The 24,540-nt window shown below is 40.1% G+C and overlaps 1 protein-coding gene across 2 annotated transcripts in view; it reads left to right on the top strand.

Annotated features, from left to right (window-relative positions):
* The window catches only part of CPED1 (cadherin like and PC-esterase domain containing 1), a 268,666-nt gene that overhangs the window by 16,742 nt on the left and 227,384 nt on the right, over positions 1–24,540 (top strand). For both annotated transcript variants that reach the window (XM_081147894.1, XM_081147893.1), the window contains exon 3: positions 12,041–12,224. In XM_081147894.1, the coding sequence (XP_081004020.1) occupies positions 12,041–12,224 (184 nt within the window). The remainder of the gene's footprint in view (positions 1–12,040; positions 12,225–24,540) is intronic.

Genomic DNA, 24,540 nt, shown 5'->3' with positions numbered 1-24,540 from the left:
CAGGTTAGACTGACAGGCCTCTATGGTTAAGTAACCTCCCCCTGCACCATTTTGACTTTATCATGCATGTCCCTATCTCCCCTTGCTCCCTGCTCCCCCCCACCCCCCAAGCCGGTATGGGAGGGGAGGAAGGGAGGGGTGTTAATCCCCTTGGAGAGACAATGCTGAGATTCCCTGGGGTGTGAAGCTGTAGCTTCCTGGTGAAGCAAACAGGCTTAGTGTCCCCAGCTGACCATGCTTAACAATTTATGACTTTCCTTGCTGTTTTCTTTTAACAACTAGCTAAGGACAGTAACAGTGTCAGATAGTGATTGCGGAGTGAGAAGTAGAGGGGACACCAGGATCCAGAAGGCCTTGGGGTGGTGCTGGCAAAGCCTGGATCTTAGAGTCAGAGTCTCTGGCATCTGTGAAAATGGTTGGTAGATTGTATGATGCTTAGGTATTGATATTGTTGTAATGAACTCAGTGTTCTCTCCTTTTTGTACGTTGCCTTTGTATGGACTTACTATTTTAAGACTGAATTGCTGTATTAACTTGTTTTGGCATCAGGGGACAGAGACTTACCATTATTTGAACATTTTTTTTCAAAAGAACAGGGTCTTGTGTTGTGCTCTGCTTGGTTTTTCATAATTGTTAGTTGTCAATTTTATATTTTCTTCATTATGGATGCCCTTTACTGTGGTGATATTCAGGGGGCTAGAGAACATTTACTGGAAAGCCAGCAAATGCCCTCAGGGCTTGAGGATAGAAAGAAAATAACTTCCTCCTCTTAAGCTTTATGTGAGTTTCTGAGAGAGGATGGGGAAGGGGTGGGGGCTAAGAGGGGGTGGAGAAGAGTCAGAGAAGGAGGAAGGCAGAAGGAAGGGGAAGGTACAAAAGAGGGACACCGGAGTGGTTTTGGTTTGCTCCAAAATATGAAGCAAAATCAATTGAACCAAAAGGAAAAGCAATCTGCATTCTCTCTTGATTGCATTTAAAGCTTTATCTCTTTTAAAATGATACCTTGAAGGAAGCTGTCATGACCACCATCTCCCAGCTATTTCCCAGTGTTTATAATCTCAGTTTAGTCTTTGTTATGTCTGCAAAGTTACAGCAAATAGTAAACTGATGACCCACAGCTGTGCATCGTGGGTGGCACCTCAAGGAAAACTAGTTGGAGGAAAAGCCTCCAGAGGAGACTGAAAAAAATGCTTAATAGTACTTTCAAAACAGAGAGAAAAGAGAAAAAAACTGGGAGAAGCAAAGAAGGGAATATAAGCTCCTCCACGTTGGTCTGAAGTGCGTGCATTTCAGTGGGGGAAGCAGAGGCAGCCAACAACTACTGCCAGGCCTGGGAGGCAAGAAGTCACAGCAGGAGACTCCAGATATGGACTGTTCTTGTGCCCTGGGCTTTGTTTTTAATTTATCTCTGTCTCCAAGATTCCTGCTCTATGTGAGGGTTAGCTGGGGCGAGGGATGAGCAAGCAGCACACAGCCGAAGCAACGCCCAGCGTGACTGAAGTGCGAGAGGCTGTTCAGGCCGCCTTTTTCTTTTTGTCTTGCAACTTGCTCTTCCTTCGCCTCTCTCCCCTTCTTCTTGGGGTCCCACAGGCTCACCACTGTGAGCCCCTTTCGGAAAGGCACTGTGTGGTTCGAGGTGGTGGGTGAGGAAATGGCCTATGGGCGTTTAACATAGAGATGACCTAGGTATTCTCAGGGTTTACTTTCAGATTATAGGCTTAATGTTTTATAGATGCGATGGAAAGTCTTTTCTGATAAGCAAAGGTCATAATATATCTTGTAAGTCTCAGTACTTCAGATGTCCCCAGTCGACTAAGGCAGCTTGACATTACCATGACACATTTTCTAGTTCAGGATGTCCACTCCAAGGTCCGTCCTGCTGTCTGTCCTGCTGTTCTCAGCTTTCTCTTTTTGTGCTGAGCTCTCTTGTTCTCCCCGTTAGCTTACTGACTCCCTCTCTATTTACTTAGTATCTGTGCAGGAAATCCTTTTCAGGCTTTTTCTCTCCAGTCCTGGAATGTTTTCATCCTCTGTACTTACCTCTCTCTCAGCAACACACCGTGACTTGTGATGTGACTGACCTGTGGCTGCTTTTCTTGACTCTTTCTTACCAAACCAGGCCCCACAGTGCAGTACTCACTGCGCCTGCCCTCCTGATGCCGGCGTTCTGGGTCAGGGGACCTGAGGCTCTGTGGGTTCTTGGCTTCACACAGGAAAGAATTCACATATGAGCCAGCGTAGGGGTTAAAGTAAAAGTGAGTTTATTAGTGAAGCAGTGAGACAGAGCTGCAGCCCTTTTGGCTGAATTTGCTTCATTTATTGAGGTACACTTAATTGGAGATGGGGGAGTAGGGTATTCAGTGAGGGGGAGGAATATTCAAGATCTTCCTGGGAAAGGGGTGGAGACTTCTCTGAGGAGCTCTGTGTCCATTTTGTGTCCTTATATGGGCTTTCCCCATCTATTATAGTGGCCTGTGGAGTGCCATTTAGCATGCTAATGTATTACAGTGAGCATATAATCAGGCTACGGCTTACCAGTAGGTGAAATTAGTTGCCAGGTTGGATCCAGCTGGCCTCTGTTGGTTTAAGCCATGAACCTGGTGTGAGGTGGTTTTCCTTCTTGACAGCTCCTGTAAATTTTATCGATTGTGGCTGTTCAATGACATTCCCTATCTCACTCCTTCCCTTATTCCCCCTGTGTGATTAGATGACCCCTTAGGACAGGCCGCAGTGCTCTCTCTTATGGCTTGCCCACTCAGGTCACTGAGTGTTTCCATTTTTTTTTTTTTTAAAGAGGCCTCTTTTCTGCATTATGGGAGCAATGTCATATAGTCCGGAGGAAATCCTGTAATTTAGGTTGTAAAAGTCGGGGCATCTGGAATCTGTTTGGATACCCACCATTCAGAAAACAAAATAAAACAAGGAAACACCCTCCACCCCTATATCTACAGTACGTCCAGTTTTCCTCATCTGCCTCCTCCCTTCCCTGGCTTTTAGTAAAAGGAATCAAAGTTCATGAAGTTGGACCTCAGTAGAAAGACCAGCATTAAGTTACCAACTTGTAAGTTCCCTTCTACTCACTAGGTTTTGTTTTCCAATTAGCTGCTTAACAAGATAACAACTAACGTTGCAGCACCTCTACTTTTATCCGCATTGCTGGTTATCTCTTGTTACCTACCTGACCATATTTACCATTCACAGTAAAAAGTACCTATGGTACTGACCTTCAAGGACTTTCTATTTTAATTTTTTCCTGTCTTTTCCTCTAAGAACTGTCTTTCTCTGCTCATTTTCTTTCATACACAACATTCATAACACACACAAGAGCAGCATTGTGCCATCAAAAAGAGCTCCTGGGTCATTCTTTAGCACTCTAGTCTGGCCTCTTATCTCTGCAGGAACTTACATTGTATGATTTCATTAATTGTTTATTGCTCCTCCCACTAAAGAGTAAGCTCGGTGAAAGACAGAACTTTGTCAGGGTTCTTCACTGTTAAATCCCTCAGAGCCTACAAACATGACTGTCACATACAAAATGTTTAAAAAATATATTAAATAGGTGAATAAATGAATGAGTGAATATTGAGAGTCACTGGGAGAGAAGGGGGAGGGAATATTAAGGATCCAGAAGGAGGAGCTAAAGATGGATGAAGTTCTCACAGATTTGAGTGTGGAGATAGGAGGGAGGTGTATTGCCTGGGGGAGGGAAGTATGGAATCGAGAATGAGCAGAGTGATTAGCCATAGATAAGTGGAGGACAGATCTCTTCTATGGAAATCAAAAGAAAAGAGGAAATGTTCATTCGGTCAATAGCCTGTAGGTTTGCCAAAACAGAGGCTATGTAGCTCAGTGTGTTTCCTTCTAATAGTGCTAATTTCCTCTGTTCATGGGGAGACAGTTATCTATAGAAATAAAGGGTACCTGGAGAGTGGAAACGTTTTGTCACTGTGGACAATGTAAGAAAAAATTGACCAGGGACGCATAGCAGAATGGTCTGGGAAGCCTGAAGACTGGATTGGCTTTGCCTACAGGATCTCAGTGCAGGGATCTTCCTTGGGTCTTTCAGCTCAGTTTCCATAACATCTTATTCCCTGTGACTTACCTGCCTGGTCCTAACTTCTTTTTTTTAATTTTTTAAATTTAATTTAATTTATTTGTTTATTTATTTATTAATTATTATTATTATTTTTGTTAGCAAAGCTGAAATTTTATTTTATTTTTTTATTTTATTTTATTTTATTTTTTACTTTTTAAATTTATCTTTATTGTTGAGAGTATTACAGGTATACCATTTCCCCTCGCAACTGACCCCCTCCACTTCGCTCCCACCCCCTCCCCAGGCCTTCACCTTGTTATTGACTATTTCCATGGGTTATGCACATATGCATATAACTTCTTTGGTTAATCTCTTCCCACCCTCCACCCCCCTTCCCTCTTTCCTCTAAAATATGATCGTCTGTTGCATGTGTCAGTGTCTCTGGATCTATTTAGTTCATCAGATTCTTTTGTTCATTAGCTGCTTCTTAAAGAAGACCCTTCAACATTTCCTGTAGTGCTGGTCTGGTGATGATGAACTCCTTTAGCTTTTTCTTATCTGTGAAGCTCTTTATCTGACCTTCAATTCTAAATGATAGCTTTGCTGGGTAGAGCAATCTTGGTTGTAGTTCCATGTTTTTCATCACTTTGAATATTTCTTGCCACTCCCTTCTGGCCTGCAAGGTTTCCTTTGAGAAATCAGCTGACAGTCGTATGGGTGTTCCCTTGTAGGTAACTAATTGCTTTTCTCTTGCTGCTTTTAAGATTCTCTCTTTGTTTTTAACCTTTGGCATTTTAATTATGATGTGTCTTGGTGTGGGCCTCTTTGGGTTCCTCTTCTTTGGGACCCTCTGTGCTTCCTGGACTTGAAAGTCGATTTCTTTCCCCAGGTAGGGGAGGTTTTCTGTAATTATTTTTTCAAATAGGTTTTCAATTCCTTGGTCTCTTTCTGCCTCTTTTGGCACCCCAATAATACGAATGTTGGGCCTCTTGAAGTTGTCCCAGAGGCTCCTTATACTATCTTCATATTTCGGGATTCTTTTTTCTTTTTGCTCTTCTGGTTGCGTGTTTTTTGTTTTCTCATGTTCCAAATTGCTGATTTGATTCTCAGCATCCTCTACTCTACTGTTGATTCCATGTAAATTATTCTTCATTTCAGTTCCTGTAGCCTTCATTTCAAATTGGTACTTTATTATGTTATCGATTTTCTCAGTTATTTCCCTAACCATCTGCTTAAACATCCTTATAACCAAAATTCTGAACTCTCTATCTGTTAGCTTGCTTGGATCTATTTCATTTAGTTCCTCTTCTAGAGATTTCTTCTGTTCTTTCCTTTGTGACATGTTTCTTTGCCTCCGCATTTTGGCTGCTTCCAGGTGTTTGTTTCTATGTATTGGTTAGAGCTGCTTTGTCTCCTGGAATATGTAGAGTGGCTTTGTGTAGTAGGTGTCCTGTAGGGTCCAGTGGCTCTGCCTCCCCAGTCACCTGAGCTGGGCCTTCTAGGTGCTCCCCTGTGTGGGCTGTGTGCACTGTCCTGCTGTAGTTGAGCCTTGGTTGCTACTGGCGTCCCTGGGAGGAACTGACCCCCAGGCCAATCAGCTGTGAGGACCAGCTGCAACTACAGCCAAAGAGCTGCTGTGCTGGAGACACCCCTATGGAGCAGGATTTGCTTCAGTGTGGCTTTGGTGTTCACCAAGTGCGCCCCTTGAGTGTGTCACTCGTGGCTGTGGTAGGGTTGTAATCCAGCGTGGTTGAGTCTGACCACGAGGTGCACTGTCTCTGGGGCCTCCCAGGAGGTGCAAAGTCAGCCTCTGCCAGTGCCTTGCCCAGGGCCACCCAGCATGAGCTACACAGCAAACCGTAGTTGGCTGCTACTTGTGCTGGGCTTGGAGGAGCCCAGGAGAGGCCAAGCTATGAGCCAATGCAGGCTGCCGCTGGTGCCAGGCCTGGGCCGCTTATCAAGCCCTGTGGGGCCTGCTGCTGCTTGTTTGAGAGATTTTAGGAAAGTCCTAAGCATGAGGCTCGAGAGGCTACTTGCACAGAAAAGCCCCTGGAAATGGCCTGGATAAGCTGCAGGTGGGGAGGGGAGGGGCCTCCAGGAATCACGGGGCGGGGCCAAAGGTGAGTCAGGTGCTGGCGATTCAAACATGGCGCCTGCCTGCCGGCTGTGTGGGGAGGGCTGGCCAAAGGAGCAATGGCGTCAGCCAGCCCTTCTGCCTGAGAGGAAGCCTCCCCTCGAGCTCTTGCCCAGATTTCAGGCAGGTTAGTTCCTCCCCGAGTGTCCCAGGTCCTTTCCAGCTGTTGCCTGGCGCTGGGCTCAGAGGGAGCGTGTGTGGGTGAGTCCATGCGCGGGCTCTTAAGAGGAGCTGCTGGGGCTCCCGCAGCCTCTGCGACCCTCAGCCACAGCCCCCGCTGGTTTCACAGCCCTGTGTTGTGGGACGTCTCTTCCCGGCCTGGAGCCCTGGGCTGGGGGCCTGCTGTGGGGCTGGGACCCCCTCCCTCGTCCGGGAAAACTCCACCGCAGAGATTCCCTTCCGGGTTTCAACCGCGGCACCGGGTGTGGGCCTGCGGCCCTGTCTCTGCGATTTAGCCCCGATCCGCCCGCGTCTGCCCCCCTCCTACCAGTCTCAGTGCTCCTTCAGTTCTCTGGTTGTGGGGCTTCTGTTCAGCCAGATTTCAGGAGGCTCTGAGTGACGGTGGTTCTGTATTTTAGTTGCAATTTTGATGTGGTTGCGGGAGGCGGCGGGTGCAGCTGTTACCTACGCCACCATCTTGTTTTTCCCTAACTTCTTATAATTGCTTATTTCTGCTTTTTTTGATGGGCAGTCAGGGCTGTGAGAGCAGAGACCTCTGCTTTGTTTACTGCTGTATCCCCAGTTCTAACATGCTTGAAGTTTTGGCATGTAAATGTGATGAAAGTATGGTGGGGAAAGGGAATTTACATATCAGACAGACAGGGCTTGAGAGGCAGATGTCAAAGCCTCCACTGAGATCGTCTACTGGATTTTTCACCTGATAGTGATTAAAATAATTAAAGGGCAGGCAATGCATGTATTTACAAGTAATGAACTCAGACTTTGAATTCATGTATTAATTCATTTGCTTACTCATTCATTCATTGACTCATTGATTCATTCATTCCCTCTTATTCAGAACCTGCACTAAGCTGTATGCACATCAATGACCAAAGCAGACAAAATACCCTCATGGAACATATAGACTAGTAGGAGAGGCAGACATTAAACAAATTACATATAATTATAAATTGTGAAGAGTGCCAAAGGGAAAATTAGATTGACGAATAGGTGATGATAGGTTTTGCCATTTTCTCAAAGCTATACTGAGGATGCATTTTTTATATTGAAATGTTATTGCTTTTGTTTCTTATTATTAGAACCTACATAGAACCACAGATGAGCAAACTTGCCTTTCACTGGGTGGTGAGTGTTGGGATAGCCCTAATGTACAGTTTGGAAGTACAATCAGAAGCTGCTAGGTGTTATGGAGTAGTTCTGAGAACTGTGTGATCATTCCATCATGGGCTTGAAATTTGGTTAAGTCAGCTGTGAGATCAAAGGCAGAGGTTCACTATAGGTTCATTTAGGTAAGGAACATTCTCCAGAGACTCTGCTTGCATTTCCAGGGAAACTGTGGTCCGTAAACCATCCTGCAGTTATAAATAAATTTGAAGTAGAAAATGTGTAAGATATAAATGCTAGCAAACTTTATCCATTTTATTTCTTGAATTATCTAAAATAAGTGTACATTTCATCAATTGAAAAAATCTCTATTTTATTTTGTAGTGGAAAAATTAAAACATAATTCACAATAATAGGCTCTGCAATATTTCTAAAGTGCCAAAAATCTAGACCAGCAAAGCCATTTGACTTTTAGTTATATATGACACACATCTTAGGTCTACTATATGTTTGCAGAAGCACCAAAAGATGTCATAAATATGTGGTTATAAATTTCTGGATTTAATAAATCCAGAAATAATTTTTCTGTTGTGTAGGAAAAAAAGTTTTATTTTTGATTCCTACTGTATTTTAAAGAGCTGTATTTCTTGGTTTTCTGGTGAGTCTTGTTGAAAACTTTTTAATAGTATAAGTAACAGAAATATAGTGCTTTTATAATACAGCTTTTTATTCATTTTTTTACTGGAATTTATTATTTTGCTCAAATATTTAACTCTATTTTTGTCATTCTTGCTACTATTCACAATTCTAATGAAGTAAACTTCTTAATACAATTTTTCTCCCTTTTCTATTTTCTATATTCTATGGTAGTATTTATAACAAAGACTTACATATTGAGAGAAAGGATATTTGCATTCATTAATTCAAAGAATATTTGTTATGTGCCCCTTATGTTCCAAATACTATTCTTAGATTGGGGAAACAAAAGTGAACAAAACAGACAAAAATACATGCTTTCATTTACCTTCCTTTATGGTGTGTGAAGACAGAAAACAAACATAATGAATAAATAAATTACATTTTTGCATTAAAAGGTAATGAGTACTACAAAGAAAAACATAACAGGGCATATGGAAACACATAGTTTATTATAGAATTGTTTCATTTTTGACAGAGATCAAACTATATTAATTGAAAAGCTTATAGAATTCCTAATATAAAAGTGGAGTTGCAATATAACATTATTATTCAACTTTATTCATATATATTTAACATCATTTATTGATAGGACACTATGTGCACACTTTCACATAGAAAATTCATTTAACTCCCAATACAGCATCATGAGGTAGGATTTGTTACTACACATAAGAGAAACCTCTGATAAAGAGAGAGTCAATAATAACTTGCCCCAGTAGATGATGCAAGCAATTGGCACAGCTGGAATTCACATCCAGAGTTTTGATTTCCCATTGCTTCTCTGTTCTTCCTCTACCTTGCTGCATCTAACACTCCAAGTAGTTAATTAGAACACTCTATCCTTTGCTTTACCAAGGTGGTATACAGGTTTCAGATTTGGAAGTCCTTCCAATAAAAATGTGTTCAGTTAATAAAATAATTTTCATGTCATCTAGCAAATTGATTTCTGAGGGAATATTCTGCAGATCTCTCAAGAAGAGGTCAGACAGGGAAGTGAAATAGATTAGAGTGTCAACCCCCAGAATTTCTAAATTCTCATAGCAGGCTTGTAACTCTCAAGTTTAGTTGTTACAATGGTGGCCAGGTTAAATGTATTTTTCCACTAAATATATATCTTCAAAATTGCATGAGTAATCAGGAGCTTTTATTTCCAAAAATGCTGCTCTTGGCATTTGCTAATCCCGCATTTGCCAGTGCAGTTGACATAATTGTGCAGTTTTTATTTCACATATGCAGTGTGTGCACCTGTTGTCAGACTGGCTAAAACTGTTCTCGTTCCTTGGTATTGGGCCATTCTGCTGATACAGTGTGTTATAAATATTGCAAGGACAGGGCAGTTTGTAGGACAGGGTAAAACAACATAATTTGACTGACAAGCTCATTTCCTATTTAGTCCCTGTAGTCTGAGACATGAGTTAAAATTTCAGCCTATGTCAAGGTTGTTACAAAATATGGCCAGTAATTGTATTTTATTTAGGATATGCTCTAATGAGATATATTGGTAAGAGCTACCTCCACGTCGCTTAAACTCATCTTGGTTGGGGGGAAGGAGGGATGGTATCTTTTTAAATAATAACTTAAAGTTTCAAAATAAAGTCTCTTCATATGAAATCACTGCTATATTTGAGCTGGCTGTAATAGGGAGACACATCCTGTTATTACATAAGAAAATAATATGAGAAGGGAATTCTGGGCACTGTGCATTTTGCTTGAGTGACACCGATATATTTGGAAGCATCTGTCTTCCCCTTCTACCTAGATGCATGTTTGCTTATTTTGGCCTCCTATGGGCTTCTGGTTCCCTCTAATCCCTGTGTCCAAAGGTTCAAACGGTATTTGGGTTCAAGTACTCCTTCTTATAAGTTTATTATTATAAACTATTACCAAATTTGGGGGAGAATCATGTCCCAGTTTGCAGTTAAACTCTTGAGTTCAAATAGTTCCATTTCCAATAAATGTGATATCCTTTAACAAGGGAAAAGACCTAATCAGTCATGTTTTGCCAAAGTACCATGCATAGAGAGTGGGATTAGGTAGTATTATATCCCTTTCCATTATATTCATCACACGTCATAAGCACCTATGTTAACTTGGCAGGCAGAGCTCAGAATCAGAAACATTTTTCCTGACTTTTTGCTCTTTATGTTATATTATTATCTTAAAAACACATATATAATACTTCCTGTATGCCAGGCACAGTTCTAAGCACAGAATTAATTAGATATTAATTCCTTAATCCTCACAGCACCCTTAGGAGGAAGGTATCGGCCAAGGTCACACGCGTAGGGCTAGTGGAGCCAGGGATTCAGACCCAGCAGTCTGCCTCCAGAGTTTGTGTTCTCTTGCACTACACTGTGCTTTGTCAAGTAATTTTCAGATAGTAATAATTTCTATGCAGTGAGAAACAGGATGTGATTCCTGCCCTCAGAAGGTTTACAATCTCAACCTGTTTCTTTGTTCTTTCCATACTTATCTGCAAAGATCTAGATAGAGCACTAGAGCTCATTAATTTACCAGATACCTTCATCTATTAAGTATGTCAGTGTGCACTGAAGACCAGGATAATGCAGGCTGCCTCTTAAGGAGCCCACATCGGGGACAGATGCAATTTTATGAGTGCTAATGGATGGATGTATTTCAATTACATCCTTTTTGGGAAAAAAATACAGAAATTTTCAAATGGGATAATGTTTGATTTGGAGTTTGCTAGATGGATGAATGGAGAGAGAGGAAGGAACTGTAGGTGGAAAGTACAGTGGTATGTATATGAAGGAGCAGGGTCGGCTCAGGAAAGGACGTTAGTAAGAGTGTGCTGTGACCAGACTCAGGAAATAGGGTCTAAGTTTGAATGGCCTGTGTTCTTGATAAACGTGTGGAATTGATTTTGTCAGTAATGGGAAATAATGAAGAAACTTAAATAGTGAAAAGACATGATGCATATTGTGTTTTAGATCCATAAAATGGGCAGTTTGATTCAGAGCTGCCACTAAAAGTAACTTGGATTCCCAGCTTTGTTGTTTACCTCTTCCCCCTCCTCTTCCCCCTCCCCCTGCTTGGTCCCCTCTTCTTCCATTTTTCTGCCCTAGTACCCACCCAATCTCCTTACTCCTTCTAGTAATTAAATATGTCTACTTTATCAGAAGTTCATTTCAAGTTTTCAGGAAAGCACCAATATCATCTGCCATTAAACCCTGTAATGAATGTCATCATTCTTTCTACTTGTCAGTTAGAAAACTCTCTTTTATTAATGGTATTTTCAAACCTTATTGCGAGAAAGAGGAATATTTATTTGGAGGACAAATAAATATTGGAAGAATAACCTAAAAATTATGATACTTTGGTAGCTCTCCTCACACAAGGATCCATCCAGTCTCATTGAGATGCATTCAGATTTTGCTGCCTCCTGAGAGAAGCTGTAGCAATGTACAGAGCTCAGGGGTTGCTTCTCATCTGTACCACTTCCGAAACAATTCCTTCCAGCGTGAAACCCTTCCTCGCTCTGTTTCCTCTACCATGTTTACCTAAAAGAAATGTTATATGATAATGCAGCTGGAACTACTTTATGAAAGCACAGTACTGATGAAAGGCATTGCTATTAATTTATATTTTCAGCTAGAGTTGAGCTCCGTATTTCTATGCCACAGTATTCCTCTAGGAGCTCTATATTTTAATGGCCCCAAATTTTCAACTTTCTGTAATAGTGAGAAAAATTCAGTTCACCTTCAATCTTTGTCCTTATCAGCCTTTCAGAGAATCTGCCTTTCATGTCAAGAAAAAAACTTAAAAGATAGCATTCTGAATGGCTCTTGATTTGCATTAATGATGTCCTTCAAGAGAAATGTGCTACTTTTTCCTCTTGACTTTTTATGCCTTCTTTCTTCTTTTAGATCAAAGAATCAATTGAGACACACTTTGGCAGCCATGGCAGAAGGGCTGTACTCTACAGGCCTCCTTCCTACAGCAAACTGGAGCTTCGGCTCCACCAGCAAATTCTCACTCAGCTTCATTACACCGTGGTCATCACTGAAGAAAGGCTCGGTGCTGACCTTGGGCTGGAGCTACTAGAAAAAGGTCAGAATATGAAAGTAATTACCAAAGTGGCTTGACATAGAATGTGAAATAATTTCTGGAATGTGCTGCTATCTTCCTCTAAAAAAACTCAGGAAAACAAATTTTTATCCCTGATCAGCTTTCTTGCATCATAGAAAACTTGGCTCCTTTACTACTTCATCTCAATTTTTCTTTAGCTGTATGTCTTTATTCTTGAAATTATTTTGTTTATATTTTTGTAGCATTTTGGAGTTGCATAGTTCATGTTTAAATGCTACATAAAAAATGTTTATGTTTATGAGCCTGAATACATGTTCTGCCCAGCACCAAACTGCTCCATATTTTAAGAAAATTGCCAATTCATCTGACTGCAAGTAGAATGTGCTGGAAATTGTTTCGAGAAGCCAGCTTAAATGTTATTCATAGATTGTCTCTAAATGTGAAAGAAGTGTGGATATTTATCACACATGCTATTACTAGTCAACTACTTTTATTTCTTTCATTTGAAGTGAAAAATAAAAGACTAGTGTTTAAACAAGTTGTTTGAAAAGAGAGCTGAATAGACGGTAAGGGTCGAAAAGGGCAATAACAATGACAGCTAACATTTGTTGGACAACTAACCCTGTGACAGATACTATGTTGTATTCTGTTCGTGATCTCATTTAATTCTCACTGAAGCCCACTGAGTACCCTAAGATTAAGAAATATTAAATCCGCCCGGCCACGTGTGGCTCAGCGGTTGAGTGTTGACCTAGGATCCAGGTGATCGGGTTTGATTCCCTGTTAGGGCACATGCCGGGTTGCGGGCTGCAGCAGATCAATGACTCTCTCATCATTGATGTTTCTATCTCTCTCTCTCCCTCTCCTTTTTTCTCTCTGAAATCAGTAAAGATATATTTAAAAAAAAAGAAATATTAAATCCTCTCCCTGATATTCCAGAAGAGGAAATGGAGGTTTCAAGAGGTGAAGTGACTCACCCCGCACCTTAACTCTGGGAAGGGCAGGATTTCAACCCCTGTGTTCCAGCTCTCACCTCCTCTTCACCTCCTTGTGCCTCTGTCTCTCTTTTGGCCCAGTATCCTGCATGACTCTGTTGTTATTAAATCTACAAGGATGTGGAGTGCTATTTCAACATGAATAAATCAGAATTTTCTCTTTATAAAGGAGGTGAGAAAAAGCAATTTGAATCAACTGCTAATCTCAGCAGTGGTTTTCTTTGGGAGAGAAATAATGTTTATTTTTCCTTTAAGTTTCAACAATTATGCCATTACTGTAGCACTTATTCAGTTAGGTGCCCCCTTATTCTTTATTTTTCTTTTCTTTTTTTCTTTTTTAAATGTATCTTCATTGATTTTAAAGAGAGGAAGGGAGAGGGATTGAGAGGGATAGAAACATCAATGATGAGAGAGTCATCATTGATCGGCTGCCTCCTGCAGGCCCCCAACTGGGGATCCAGCCCATAACCCGGGCATGTGCACTGACTGGGTATGGAACTCCGATCTCCTGGATCCTAGGTCGATGTTCAACCGCTGAGTCACGCCCTGCCGGGCGTCCCATTACTCTTTAAAGTGCTAGGTTTATGTTGGCGAATGAGAGGCTGGGGGAAGATTTAGTCATGATCACTCCTTTTTTTTTTTTTTTAATGTTTTTATTGATTTCAGAGAGAGGAAGGGAGAGGGAGAGAGAGATAGAAACATCAATGAGAGAGAAACTTCTATCAGCTGCCTCCTGTATGCCCCACACTGGGAATCATGTCTGCAAACCCGGAATGTGCCCTGACTGGGAATTGAACCCACGACCTGCCAGTGCATGGGACCATGCTCAACCAACTGAGCCATCCCGGCCAGCAGCCATAACCATGATTTACCACGTTCATTTTTTACCACATTGGCTGTAAAGTTGTGAGCTACTTAGCTAGCAAAGCTCCCAGGGAGTTCCCCAATATCCACTTTGATGAAAAGAAAGGCATTAAAAGTGAGGAGAGTACTGGCCATGAGGACAGAAATGCCATTTGGTCCCTGGCCCACTAGGGGGTGGTTTGGAAATCTAGAGCACTGGGCTTCTGGAAGCAAAGAGAAAGACAAAAGGGAAGAAGAAAGCTCTGGAATATCAAAGAGGGCTGGAAACAAACTTTATAAACCTCATTGGGGTTGGTTCTAATAAGAAGGGCCAATCTAGAGTTCTAGAACATCCATAAATGATATTGTCAGAAAACCATTTCTCAGAATAGGTGTTAAGGAATGATACAAAAGTTTTATTCTCCAGGGCAGGTTAGAGGGTGTGGTCCCTGGAGGGGCTGGGCCTCATCTGCCCACTGAATTTTGCTTCAGGCTGAGCCAGCAATGGCAGGGATGGGGCGTCCGCCCTGTTTGTGGGGGCATGTGGGGACTGCTGAGGAGGGTACTTTCGAGGAGGGTGAGGGCGATCCTTGAGGGGCTGGTGACACCTGGTGATGAGCAGGGCTGGGTTCATGGTGGGGAAGACTGTGGGGCTGCGGGGAAGGGTGGTCAAGGGACTCCTGGGGATGCTGGCAGGGTTCAGGCCGAGTCTAGGGGCAAGAAGTTGAAGAGTGGAGGATACAAGAAATGGAGAAAACAGATTTGTCACTTATGAAGAAGGGGCAGTGTTGACTACAGGCAGAATTGACTAAAACTCTGGGAAAAATTAGTTATATACCTCTCAGGTGGTCCCAGACACCTCAGCTAGATACTCCCAGGTATCCCAAACACATGCCAGACACCCACGCAGGTCTCATCAAAGACCCCAAACATGCTTTCAGACACCAGAAAATTATTCAGACACCCCACCTAGGTCTGTTAGACCCCCATTACCAACATTTAAATCTGGAAAACATGCCAAATATCCCCAAAATACCACACACCTTCATCCGGGAGCCATCAGATATCCCTAAACAGGCTTTCAGACACCCAGAAACATATGAGGCCCAACACAGGAGCTTTTAGATCCTCCCCCAAACCACAAACCAGACAGCCCCCCCAAAAATAAATAAATAAGTGTTTATTCTCCCTCTCATCCCACAAAATAGTTTAACCCACCACAGAACCAGGTGATCATATGTATAACCAGGGCCTGCATAGCCTGTGGTCTGTGCTCCAGAGTCATGCAGTGTTGGCCCTGAAAACACACACTGCTGTCTGAAATTCCTGCTCCTCTGCCTCCTTGGTGCTGCTACTAGCTGGGCATGGGCACAACATGGATTATCTGTGCATTTCAACTTCCATTCAATTTCAATTTTCAGTTTTCTCCAGTTGCAAAACAAGGAATATGTTTCCTCTCTCCCTTGATGTCCTTAGGTCAGTTTTACAAGAAAAAGGAGGATTACTTTGCAGCTTCCAAATATCAAGAAAGTGGAAAGACAGCCTGAAGGCAATAGACTCTGGCAGCCCAAGGAGCTGATGGGCCCAGTAGCACAAAATAACTAAATGGTGTCACTGGGATTTGTCAGTGTAAATGCTGCCTTGGCTACTCTTCCCCACATTCCCTCAGCTTTTAAAACATCCATTTCCTCTCTTTCTTGGTATTCTTTTACTTTGTACAGTAAATATTCCCGGATAGGCCTCAAGAAAGGGTAGCAGTTCCATGAGTGTGGAAAATTGATTTTTTTTGGTTTTCTACTTGATTTTGTAGTGTTCACTGAGATCAATATGCATTGGATACCTGAAATTAAAAAGTTCTGTGACTATAAGCTAACATTTCCTTGATTATCTAGGATCTCACTTTCTTATTGCAGCTTATTTTGCCATGGCGACAAGTTTAATGTACAAATTATGTTTGAACTAAGGCACTTCAGAAAATACTTTCTAGACATTTGAGTCTTGTAAAATTTGTTTCGCTTTAGTTTCACATATTCACCTCATGCTTATTTTGCTATATGTGCAGCAACAGAAAGTATTAAGCTATGTTGACCCATTTAAACTTAATCTCCTCGGGTGGAGCATCCTGGAGGGAGTGGAAGCAATTCAGAATAATCTAGAAATCTACCCACCTATCTTTCACTTTACCATTGCAGTTTCTGCTGTGTGCTAACCTGAAATTTGAAATATTACATTAGAAACAAAGTAGGTACTCCCACAAAAGTTACTAAGTACCCAGGTGCAGATTTTATTTTATTATTTTATTTTTTTACTTTGAAGTATTTTATTACTGGCAAGGCTGCATATATTCTTTTATTTATTACTCGTTTACTTTCTCTATTGGAGCAATTAATGGGAATTCCTATCCCCCACACAGCCTTTTCCCCCAGTGGTTATTCATTCTCTACTTCTAATGAGATATTCTGTCATGCACTCAGGGAATATAAATTGAGGACTGACCGACGTCTAGGCAAAGATATAGGGTGCTGAGGAAAAAAAAGTCACTATAGTTATGTAGATGGAGAAATAAAGGTTACCCATTGTACCTTCAATCTTAATGCCATAGATGCAGCAGAGGCAGCTTACATTTATACAATGAGAACTTCACTGTGCCAGCTAATGGGGTGGAATATCTCCAAATCTGTTTAAATTTATTTTCTACTTCATGTGTGTGTGTGTGTGTGTGTGTTTAATTTATCTTTATTGTTGAGAGTATTACAGATGTCCCCTATTTCCCCCATTACCCCTCTCTACCCAGCTCCTGCCCCACCCCCAGCCTTCCCCCCACTATTGTTTGTGTCTTTGGGTTATGCATATCTGCATGTGAATTCTTTGGTTAATCTCTTCCTGTCCCCTCTCTCCCCTTCCCTCTGAGCAGACTTAATACATTTATAAAATATACTCTTGTCATAGGAAATGAAATACAAAATGTATTTTTCCTGTTCTACCTATCCATTCCACCTGCTTTCCTCTCCTCTCCTGACTTGACCCCAGTCACTTCCACTGACCTATTTCTGTGTAATCCTTTGAAGCACATGTGGCCTCTTTTGAGTTTGGGGCCACTTTTTTTCTAAACCTTTAAGGCCAGAAATGGATAAAAATTAGAAAAAAATAAGAGGGGGTCATAGGCCAAGCAGGCAACATGCCACTATTAAATATAGTCTGTTCCTGTGGAATAACATTTGCGCTTCATATTTTATTTGATTTCCCTACTACTTATTTAGCAAACATTCATTGAAAAGAAAAGAAGCCTCAGGTTCTAAATTAGAATATGGTTAATTCCATTTTAGTGGCATAACAGAAGTTGGTGGCTCTATACAGAGAGACTATAGGGCTGTGGCTCCATGACCTTAAGCAAGTGAAGTTCTCTGGGCCTTAGTTCTCTTATCTGTTAAAGGCAGTAATATTTACTTCACAATAGGATGTGCTGAGAATTTAATCACTTTGTCCACCCCCATCAGAGCTCTGGGAGGAGACACAGTAAAACCCAGCCAATATTTTTCTCATTGAATAGTATGGGAGTGGGGCCCAGAAATGTATATGTTAAAAATGGAGCCCAGCTGGTGTGGCTCAGTGGTTCATTTCCCAGTCAGGATACATGCCCAGGCTGCATGTTTAACCCCAAGCAGGGGGCATGCAGGAGGCAGCAATCAATGACCCTCTCTCATCATTGATGATTCTATCTCTCTCTCCCTTTCACTTCCTCTCTCTGAAGTCAATAAAAAATATTTTTTTAAAAAAAGGAAACAAGTAATACTGATATGTAGCCCAGTTTGGGGAGCACTCTCCTAAGGGATATACTGTAGGTTCAAGAATAACAATCTTTTTTTCTTTTTAATGTTTTTATTGATTTCAGAAAGAGGAAGGGAGAGGGAGAGAAAGATAGAAACATCAGTGATGAGAGAGTCATTGATTGGCTGCCTCCTGCATGGCCCCTGCTGGGGATTGAGCCTGCAACCCAGGCGTGTGCTCTGACTGGGAATAGAACCACAATCTCCTGGATCAGAGGTCCACACTCAACTGCTGAGCCACACTGGCTGGGCTCAAGGAGTAACAATCTTTAGAGTTAATTTCAGAAATAAAATGATGTAAAAATCAGCTTGCTATAATGCCATTGCATTACTTAAGATTTAACTCTATAGGTATTTACAAAAATTTCACCTTTAAGCTGATTTTGAGAACAATAAAAAGACAATTGTCTTTAGATTTAGGCCAGTAAAACTTAGAATATAAAACATATACTTTTATGGTCCTTCAATCCCTTGCTTTGGAAAATATATCTTATGTCTCTGCATTTATAAGAACATATAATTCTCTAAGGGAAAAGATAGAAGAACCAACCAATTATTCCCTTTCCTAGTATCTAGGTAGTATTTAGTAAATCAGTGCTTTAGTACATGGAAGAATATAGTGGTCTAAAAGAGAGCAAATGTTTTCCAAAAGTTCTTAATTTATTCCATGGTAACATCCAAGTAGTATGTGGTCCAAGAGACTGACTCAGTAGATTTTATCATTGGATAGAATTATTTATGTGCATATGTTAAAAATGGAAAGTGAAAGATAGTGCATATTTAGCAATTTTTTTCTTCTGAATGCATCTTGCACTTTTATATAGTTCACATGAAAAACAAATGTCAACCTGCTATCAAAGCTGCAGAATTGGAGTCACTCTTATGGTTTGAAATTGCTTGTTTTTATAATTTTGGGGTTGTATATGGAATGTTTTCTGAAGAAATGCAAAAAGTAAAAGACTATATTGATTTTCTTGCCAGGGGTTGGCAATGAATGGCCCAGGGGCCAAATCCAGCCCAGCATCTGTTTTTGTAACAAAGTTTTGCTGGAGCACAGCCACACATTTATTTTCCTACTGACTTTGTCCCTTTTGTTCTGCAACAGAGGACTTGAATAGTTGCAACAGAGACTGCATGACTCTCAATACCTAAAATATTTATTATTGGACCCTTTACAGAAAAAGTGTGCTGACCTTCATGTCTAGACTAATTCTATGTCATTTTGATCCCTTACCAAGCTGATGATTAAAGTCTGGGTCCGAGATAGTTTAGTATTTTTAATTTACACCAAACTTCATTCAAAAGTGATTTGATGGTTTACAATAAAACATATAATTATAAAATTACTAAAATGAAAGTACAAAAATTGAGCTCAAACTGGATATGGATATATTAGCTACCATAATTTAGGCTTAATTTTGGCTTTGAGATTTGGTGTACCTAGAACAACAGGAAAAGACTATGTTTTACTCTTGGGAAGGGAGCATTGCTGTTCTTTCTAGTAATCTCTCACATGCTCAAGTAGTATATCTAAAACAACTTTCTCAGAAATAAGCCAGACAGAGGAAGACAAACGTCGCATCATCTCACTTATATGTGGAATCTAAAGAACTTAATAAACTGAAGAACAGAAATGATTCAATGACATGGAAGCATGGATCAGACTGACGAGTCTCAGAGGGATGGTGGAGGGGGAGAGAGTAACCTAAGAATTTATATGCATATATGCACAACCCAAGGACTGGAACAAATGGTGGGGAGAGGGACTGGGGAGGGGGTTGGGACAGGGAGGAATGGGTCCCTGGGGAGAAAAAGGGACATCTGTAATATTTTGAACAAAAAATAAATAAAAATAAAACAACTTTCTCAAAGGGATTATTAGGTAGATAACACTATGTTATGTAACAGGTCAAGGTCCAAAGCAACATTTGTATTACAAATGAATGGATGTCATATCTTGGTTCATTTAGTGACCTTGCAGCAGGAGCTGGGAGATAGCATCACAGCCTGGTATAGTGAAGGCATATCTATGAAGGGCTAGAGTTTAGATGGTGATAAATAGTACTTATCGATATTTGTATTGTCATTACACTTGATATATTATATTCTGTTTTTCCCCCCAATAAGGACTCTATAATTTGCTGAATTATGTTCTCGGGAACACTATTAACAGATAGTAGAGCAAGAGATACAGATCACTACTTAATGTTGTGGAAAATATATTTAAAAAGATAAAAAGGCTATTACTTCTCCTGTTTATAATTTAATAGATTTCTACTTTCTTGTATTTCCATTTACTTTCACTTGCATTCTCAAAACAATTCTAACACATCCATGTAGCATTTAAAATTTAGTCTAACTTTGAAGGTTTATTTATAGTGGCTACTTGCCAAAGCTGTTTCTGAAGTTTGTATGGAAAAGAAACATCTACATAAAAACAATCTTAAGTTTTGTAATGAAAAACCTATTTCAATTTTTTTCCACTTATTTCCATTCAAAAAGAGGTATAAGGAAGTTGAGATTTAAATTACTCATAAGTAAGAAGAGCTTAACCACAATAATTGCTTTCTTGGGGAAGTAGTAGACTGTGGTAATTAAAAAGAATAAGCTTTAGAGCAAATTGAACCAGGGTTGGAGTCCCTGTTGTTACTGTTTCATGGTTACATAATCTTGGGCAAGTTATTTACTCTCTCAAAGCATTGGTTTTCTCATTGCAAATTGGATTGTTCTGTGAGTGGGACAGGTAGGCACTCCCAAAAATGGGAAATGATATCGTTACTACTGTTACAAACTAGATACAGAAAGGAGACTGCTGCTGATGGATATTTTGTGATAAATGAACTTTTTAGGTATTTTCAAGGTCCTCTGTCTCAATTTACGTATTCTCATTGAAAGATCTGGGTTGTAAACACTCCTGAAATTCCAACACACAGTATCCTGGGTCATTCCATTTGGGAAAAAAAACCTCACTTCCAAAAAATCTTGAGGTCAGGGATCATGTCTGTTCTGCTTATCACTTGAAAGCATGCTTTCCGCATAGGGGCACACAACAAATATTTACTGAATACATGAACAAATTAGGATCAAATGATGCACCAATATTTGGGCCCCTTAAATAGTGAATTACTTGAGAGAATTCACATTGAAACTTAATTGATAAACCTTTAATTTTTATATCACTTTAGAAGAACATTGATATTCTACTCCTGCTCAAATCTGCTCTTATAACGAAAATAATGCAACCACCAATACTATAGTATATAGGTAGGACTGATACTTTGTACAGCCATGATTCTAGACTGGAGAGGTTTTTAAGTGCTTGTGTCCATTTTTCATAGTTCCTCTTTTTTTGCTTTTAAGACTCTCCTGTCATTTACCAGTGTTACTCAGTCTGTTGGTTTGGGGGGAGGGCAGATGAGTTTAGGTCTATACGTAATTCAGTTATTGGTGCTGCGAGTTTTTCACATGAATGTATTTAGCAGAATCTGTAGTGAACAGAGGCCAGGGAAGGATATGAAGACTTGTGGGTTATCTGCTTAGAGGTGATAACTGACTCATTGAAGGTTTAATATTTCATAAAACAGTGGAACACATAGTGTTACCTAAAAATGCTCTCCAGTAAAGGACATGAGAAAGTACAGATACAGCTGTTGCTGCTTGAGAACATAGAAAGTACGAAGGGCCAAGCCCCTATCATGTCCCCTTGTGTCCTCTACATTAAGCTCTCTAGTTCTTTTCTTAGTATAGTGTAAATATTCACTTCTAGCCCTTGCTTTGGAGAATATATCATATAACCCAGGATTTTTATTACCATATATATTTCTCTAAAGAAAAAGATGGAGGCACCATCAAATTATTGTCTTTCACATTACCCAGGTACTACGTAGCAAGCCATTGTTTTAGTTCCTAGAATGAATGAAGAGTGGCCTAAGAGAGAATATATATTTTTCAAAAGTTTTAAACTTGCTCCCAGGGTAGAGTCTGAGTAATATGTAGCACAAGAGACTCTGATACAATATGTTATCATTGGGTCAGAATTATTTATGAATCATCGAAGAGGGCATATTTCTATAGTTCTGGCAGAAACCAAAACGGCAGTAGGAACGAGAAAATCGATTGTTCCAATAGAAAAGAACGTTTCCGGGAGGCCCTGCAAGTAGTTGGACCAATATTTTTGTATTCCCACTGTTTAATGGGATATTTGAGTATAAGATTTATTTATAATAACTCTAGAAGGTGTAACCAGGGCCAATTTAAGGAGGAACATTGTATCAATTAGAGTTATCCAGCAATGGAACAGCCCATCTCAAAAAGTAGGAAGTTTTGTTGGAACAAAAGCAGGTTAAGAATGTGGCTGAGAGAGTGGCTTCATTACTCAGGAGAATGTCAACTAACCACCAGTCTTTCCCAAATTTGCAGTTCTGTGAAGCACCATGACATTTACATACACAGAATGAGAGAAAGCAAGACAAGATTTTAAACCTCTATCATTCTAGGACTTTCTTGGCTTCAGTCTTTGCTTTTAATCTTGTGTCCTGTGGGCAGTAGAGAGGAGTGGGTTGCAAAGGAGTGGAGAAATGTGGATCTGGAGGCAAAATTGGCAGTGATCCCTTTTGGTTACTAGTGCACATTTACAGCAGATGCTTCTACTGAAAATTTAAAACTTGAGAGCCTAATGAACTTCTGTGCTCATTCCCTTTCCCCCTCCAGCCCCACGCCAGCACCCCTGCTGCTTTCCTGTGTTTAATATGCTGAATGACTATTTACCAGGAAGACAGAAGAGTAAAGGTCACATTTAAAAAGCACTGTGTGTTTTTCCTTGTCAGAATTTCACCTAGGACACATTTGACATACTTTTTTTATTATGCAAGTAATAGGTTTTGGGCCGTATCAGAAGTACTTTTGTGCCTTTAGTTAATCAAACTGAAACAAAAAGAAATTGAATCAAATAAACTTATAAGCCTGCGCCATCCCATTTTATTGTATTATGTCACATGGTAATTGTGTGTTCAGGTTTATTGTTGTTTTCCTCGATGCTTATAGAATTGCTGATGTATTTATGACCAAGTAGAATGTGTTCTTTAATTGGCACACTAGAGCTCAAGGAATGTTTATTTAACCTTAACTCAGTTGAGTTGTTTATACTACAGGGGCCTGAGTTCAATTTACTTTAGCTTTGAAAAAAATCTTTTTATTTATAAAAGTTGAGTTTCAAGCGGCCTCCCCATCCTGATGTTTCCTCTACCCTCCACTGTGCAGAGAACAAAAAGCCAGTGTCTCATTTTTACTCCAAAGGAACTAAACTGCTTCCTTAAGTGGGTTACTTCTTACAATTGAAAATGGTAACCAGATGTTTACTAAAATCCCTCGCATTTCTCCTTCAAGCCCAGCTTCTTTCTAATTGTTTGATCTTTTTAAGTTTCATAGAAACCAGATTGAGTATGTGAATTTTCCAAAGCTGGGAAGTGTTTAATATAGCTTTGAAGATACTTTCTCTGTCCTGTTTCTTTAAATGCACTTTCTGCTACTTTTATTTTTTTAAAGGGTGCAGCATTGAACTTTTTATAAGAAATTTATTTCAGGTCATTGTTCTTTTCATATTTCTTTAAAATTAAAAAGACTCTTTATAAAAAAAAAAAAAAAGAAAGAAAGAAAGAAAGAAAGAAATTAGAGATTTTTGTTTGGTTTGCCAAAGACTAAACTCTGCTTTGAATGAGAGATTTAATTTTCAAAAACAAATAGTATTCATATTATATTTAGATGAGGAAAAACTCCAGGAGAGAAAAGAAACTCCTTCGTATGGGACCTTTCAGTTGACTGTGTGGATTAATTCAAAGGGCGTTTGGGGACTCCAGATAGTGTGTGTCCACTGTGCTCGTGTATTATCAGAATTACATGCTTGAAATACTTTAGACATCAGCAATTTGGGAGGAGTTTAGGGACATCTAACCATATTTTCAAGACTGCCTCTTAATTTTTGTACCACTTTTACTTTCCGCCCTTCATGTTACAAAGATTGTTGAAACCTCCCGAATCACTTCCTTTCCAGATTGGACTTCCCCCCATTAAGCAGTATTTCCCTCTGAATATCCTCTGCAGCTTTTCATCTTATTTCTAGCTAAAGTTGCTTCTTCCTTGCAGTGTCTCTTCATTCAGTTTGGAAAACAAACACTTCAGGGAAAGTAGATATTTTTCCCTTATCAACGTCTCTCCAATTAACCTTCAATAATCTCACTTTCACCCCTCTCATATCCCTCCTCCCAAAAGTGTCCTTTTAAAATTTACCAAGAAACTCCTTTTCGTTATGAAATCAAGTCACTATAGTTATGATTGCATTATTTTTGGTACAAGAGCAGACTTGAGAGCAAGTAGAATATCAGTGTTTCTCAAATTATATAAAACTTTAAATTAATTTGCATTAAGCTTTAATGTGAATTCACTGTGGTAATGTCTCCGTTTTCTTTATCTTTCTCTAGCAGTGTTTCTCACACTTGGTGAAAAGTATGAATCACAGTCAATTAAGCACCTGTCCCAGCACAGAGTGGGGGCTACAGGGTCTAGAATTTTCTTGTAAACACTTTTCTCTTTTAGTTTCCTTAATACTGCCATCTCCTGCTTCTGGCACCTTGCTGACCCCTCCTTTTTTATGTTCTTACTCCAGCTACGGGCATT

Source organism: Miniopterus schreibersii, assembly GCF_964146895.1.
Source record: "Miniopterus schreibersii genome assembly, chromosome: 9".
In the NCBI taxonomy this organism is placed as follows: domain Eukaryota; kingdom Metazoa; phylum Chordata; class Mammalia; order Chiroptera; family Miniopteridae; genus Miniopterus; species Miniopterus schreibersii.
Note: the sequence above shows the minus strand (reverse complement) of the source record. Positions and strands in the feature narration are given on the sequence as shown.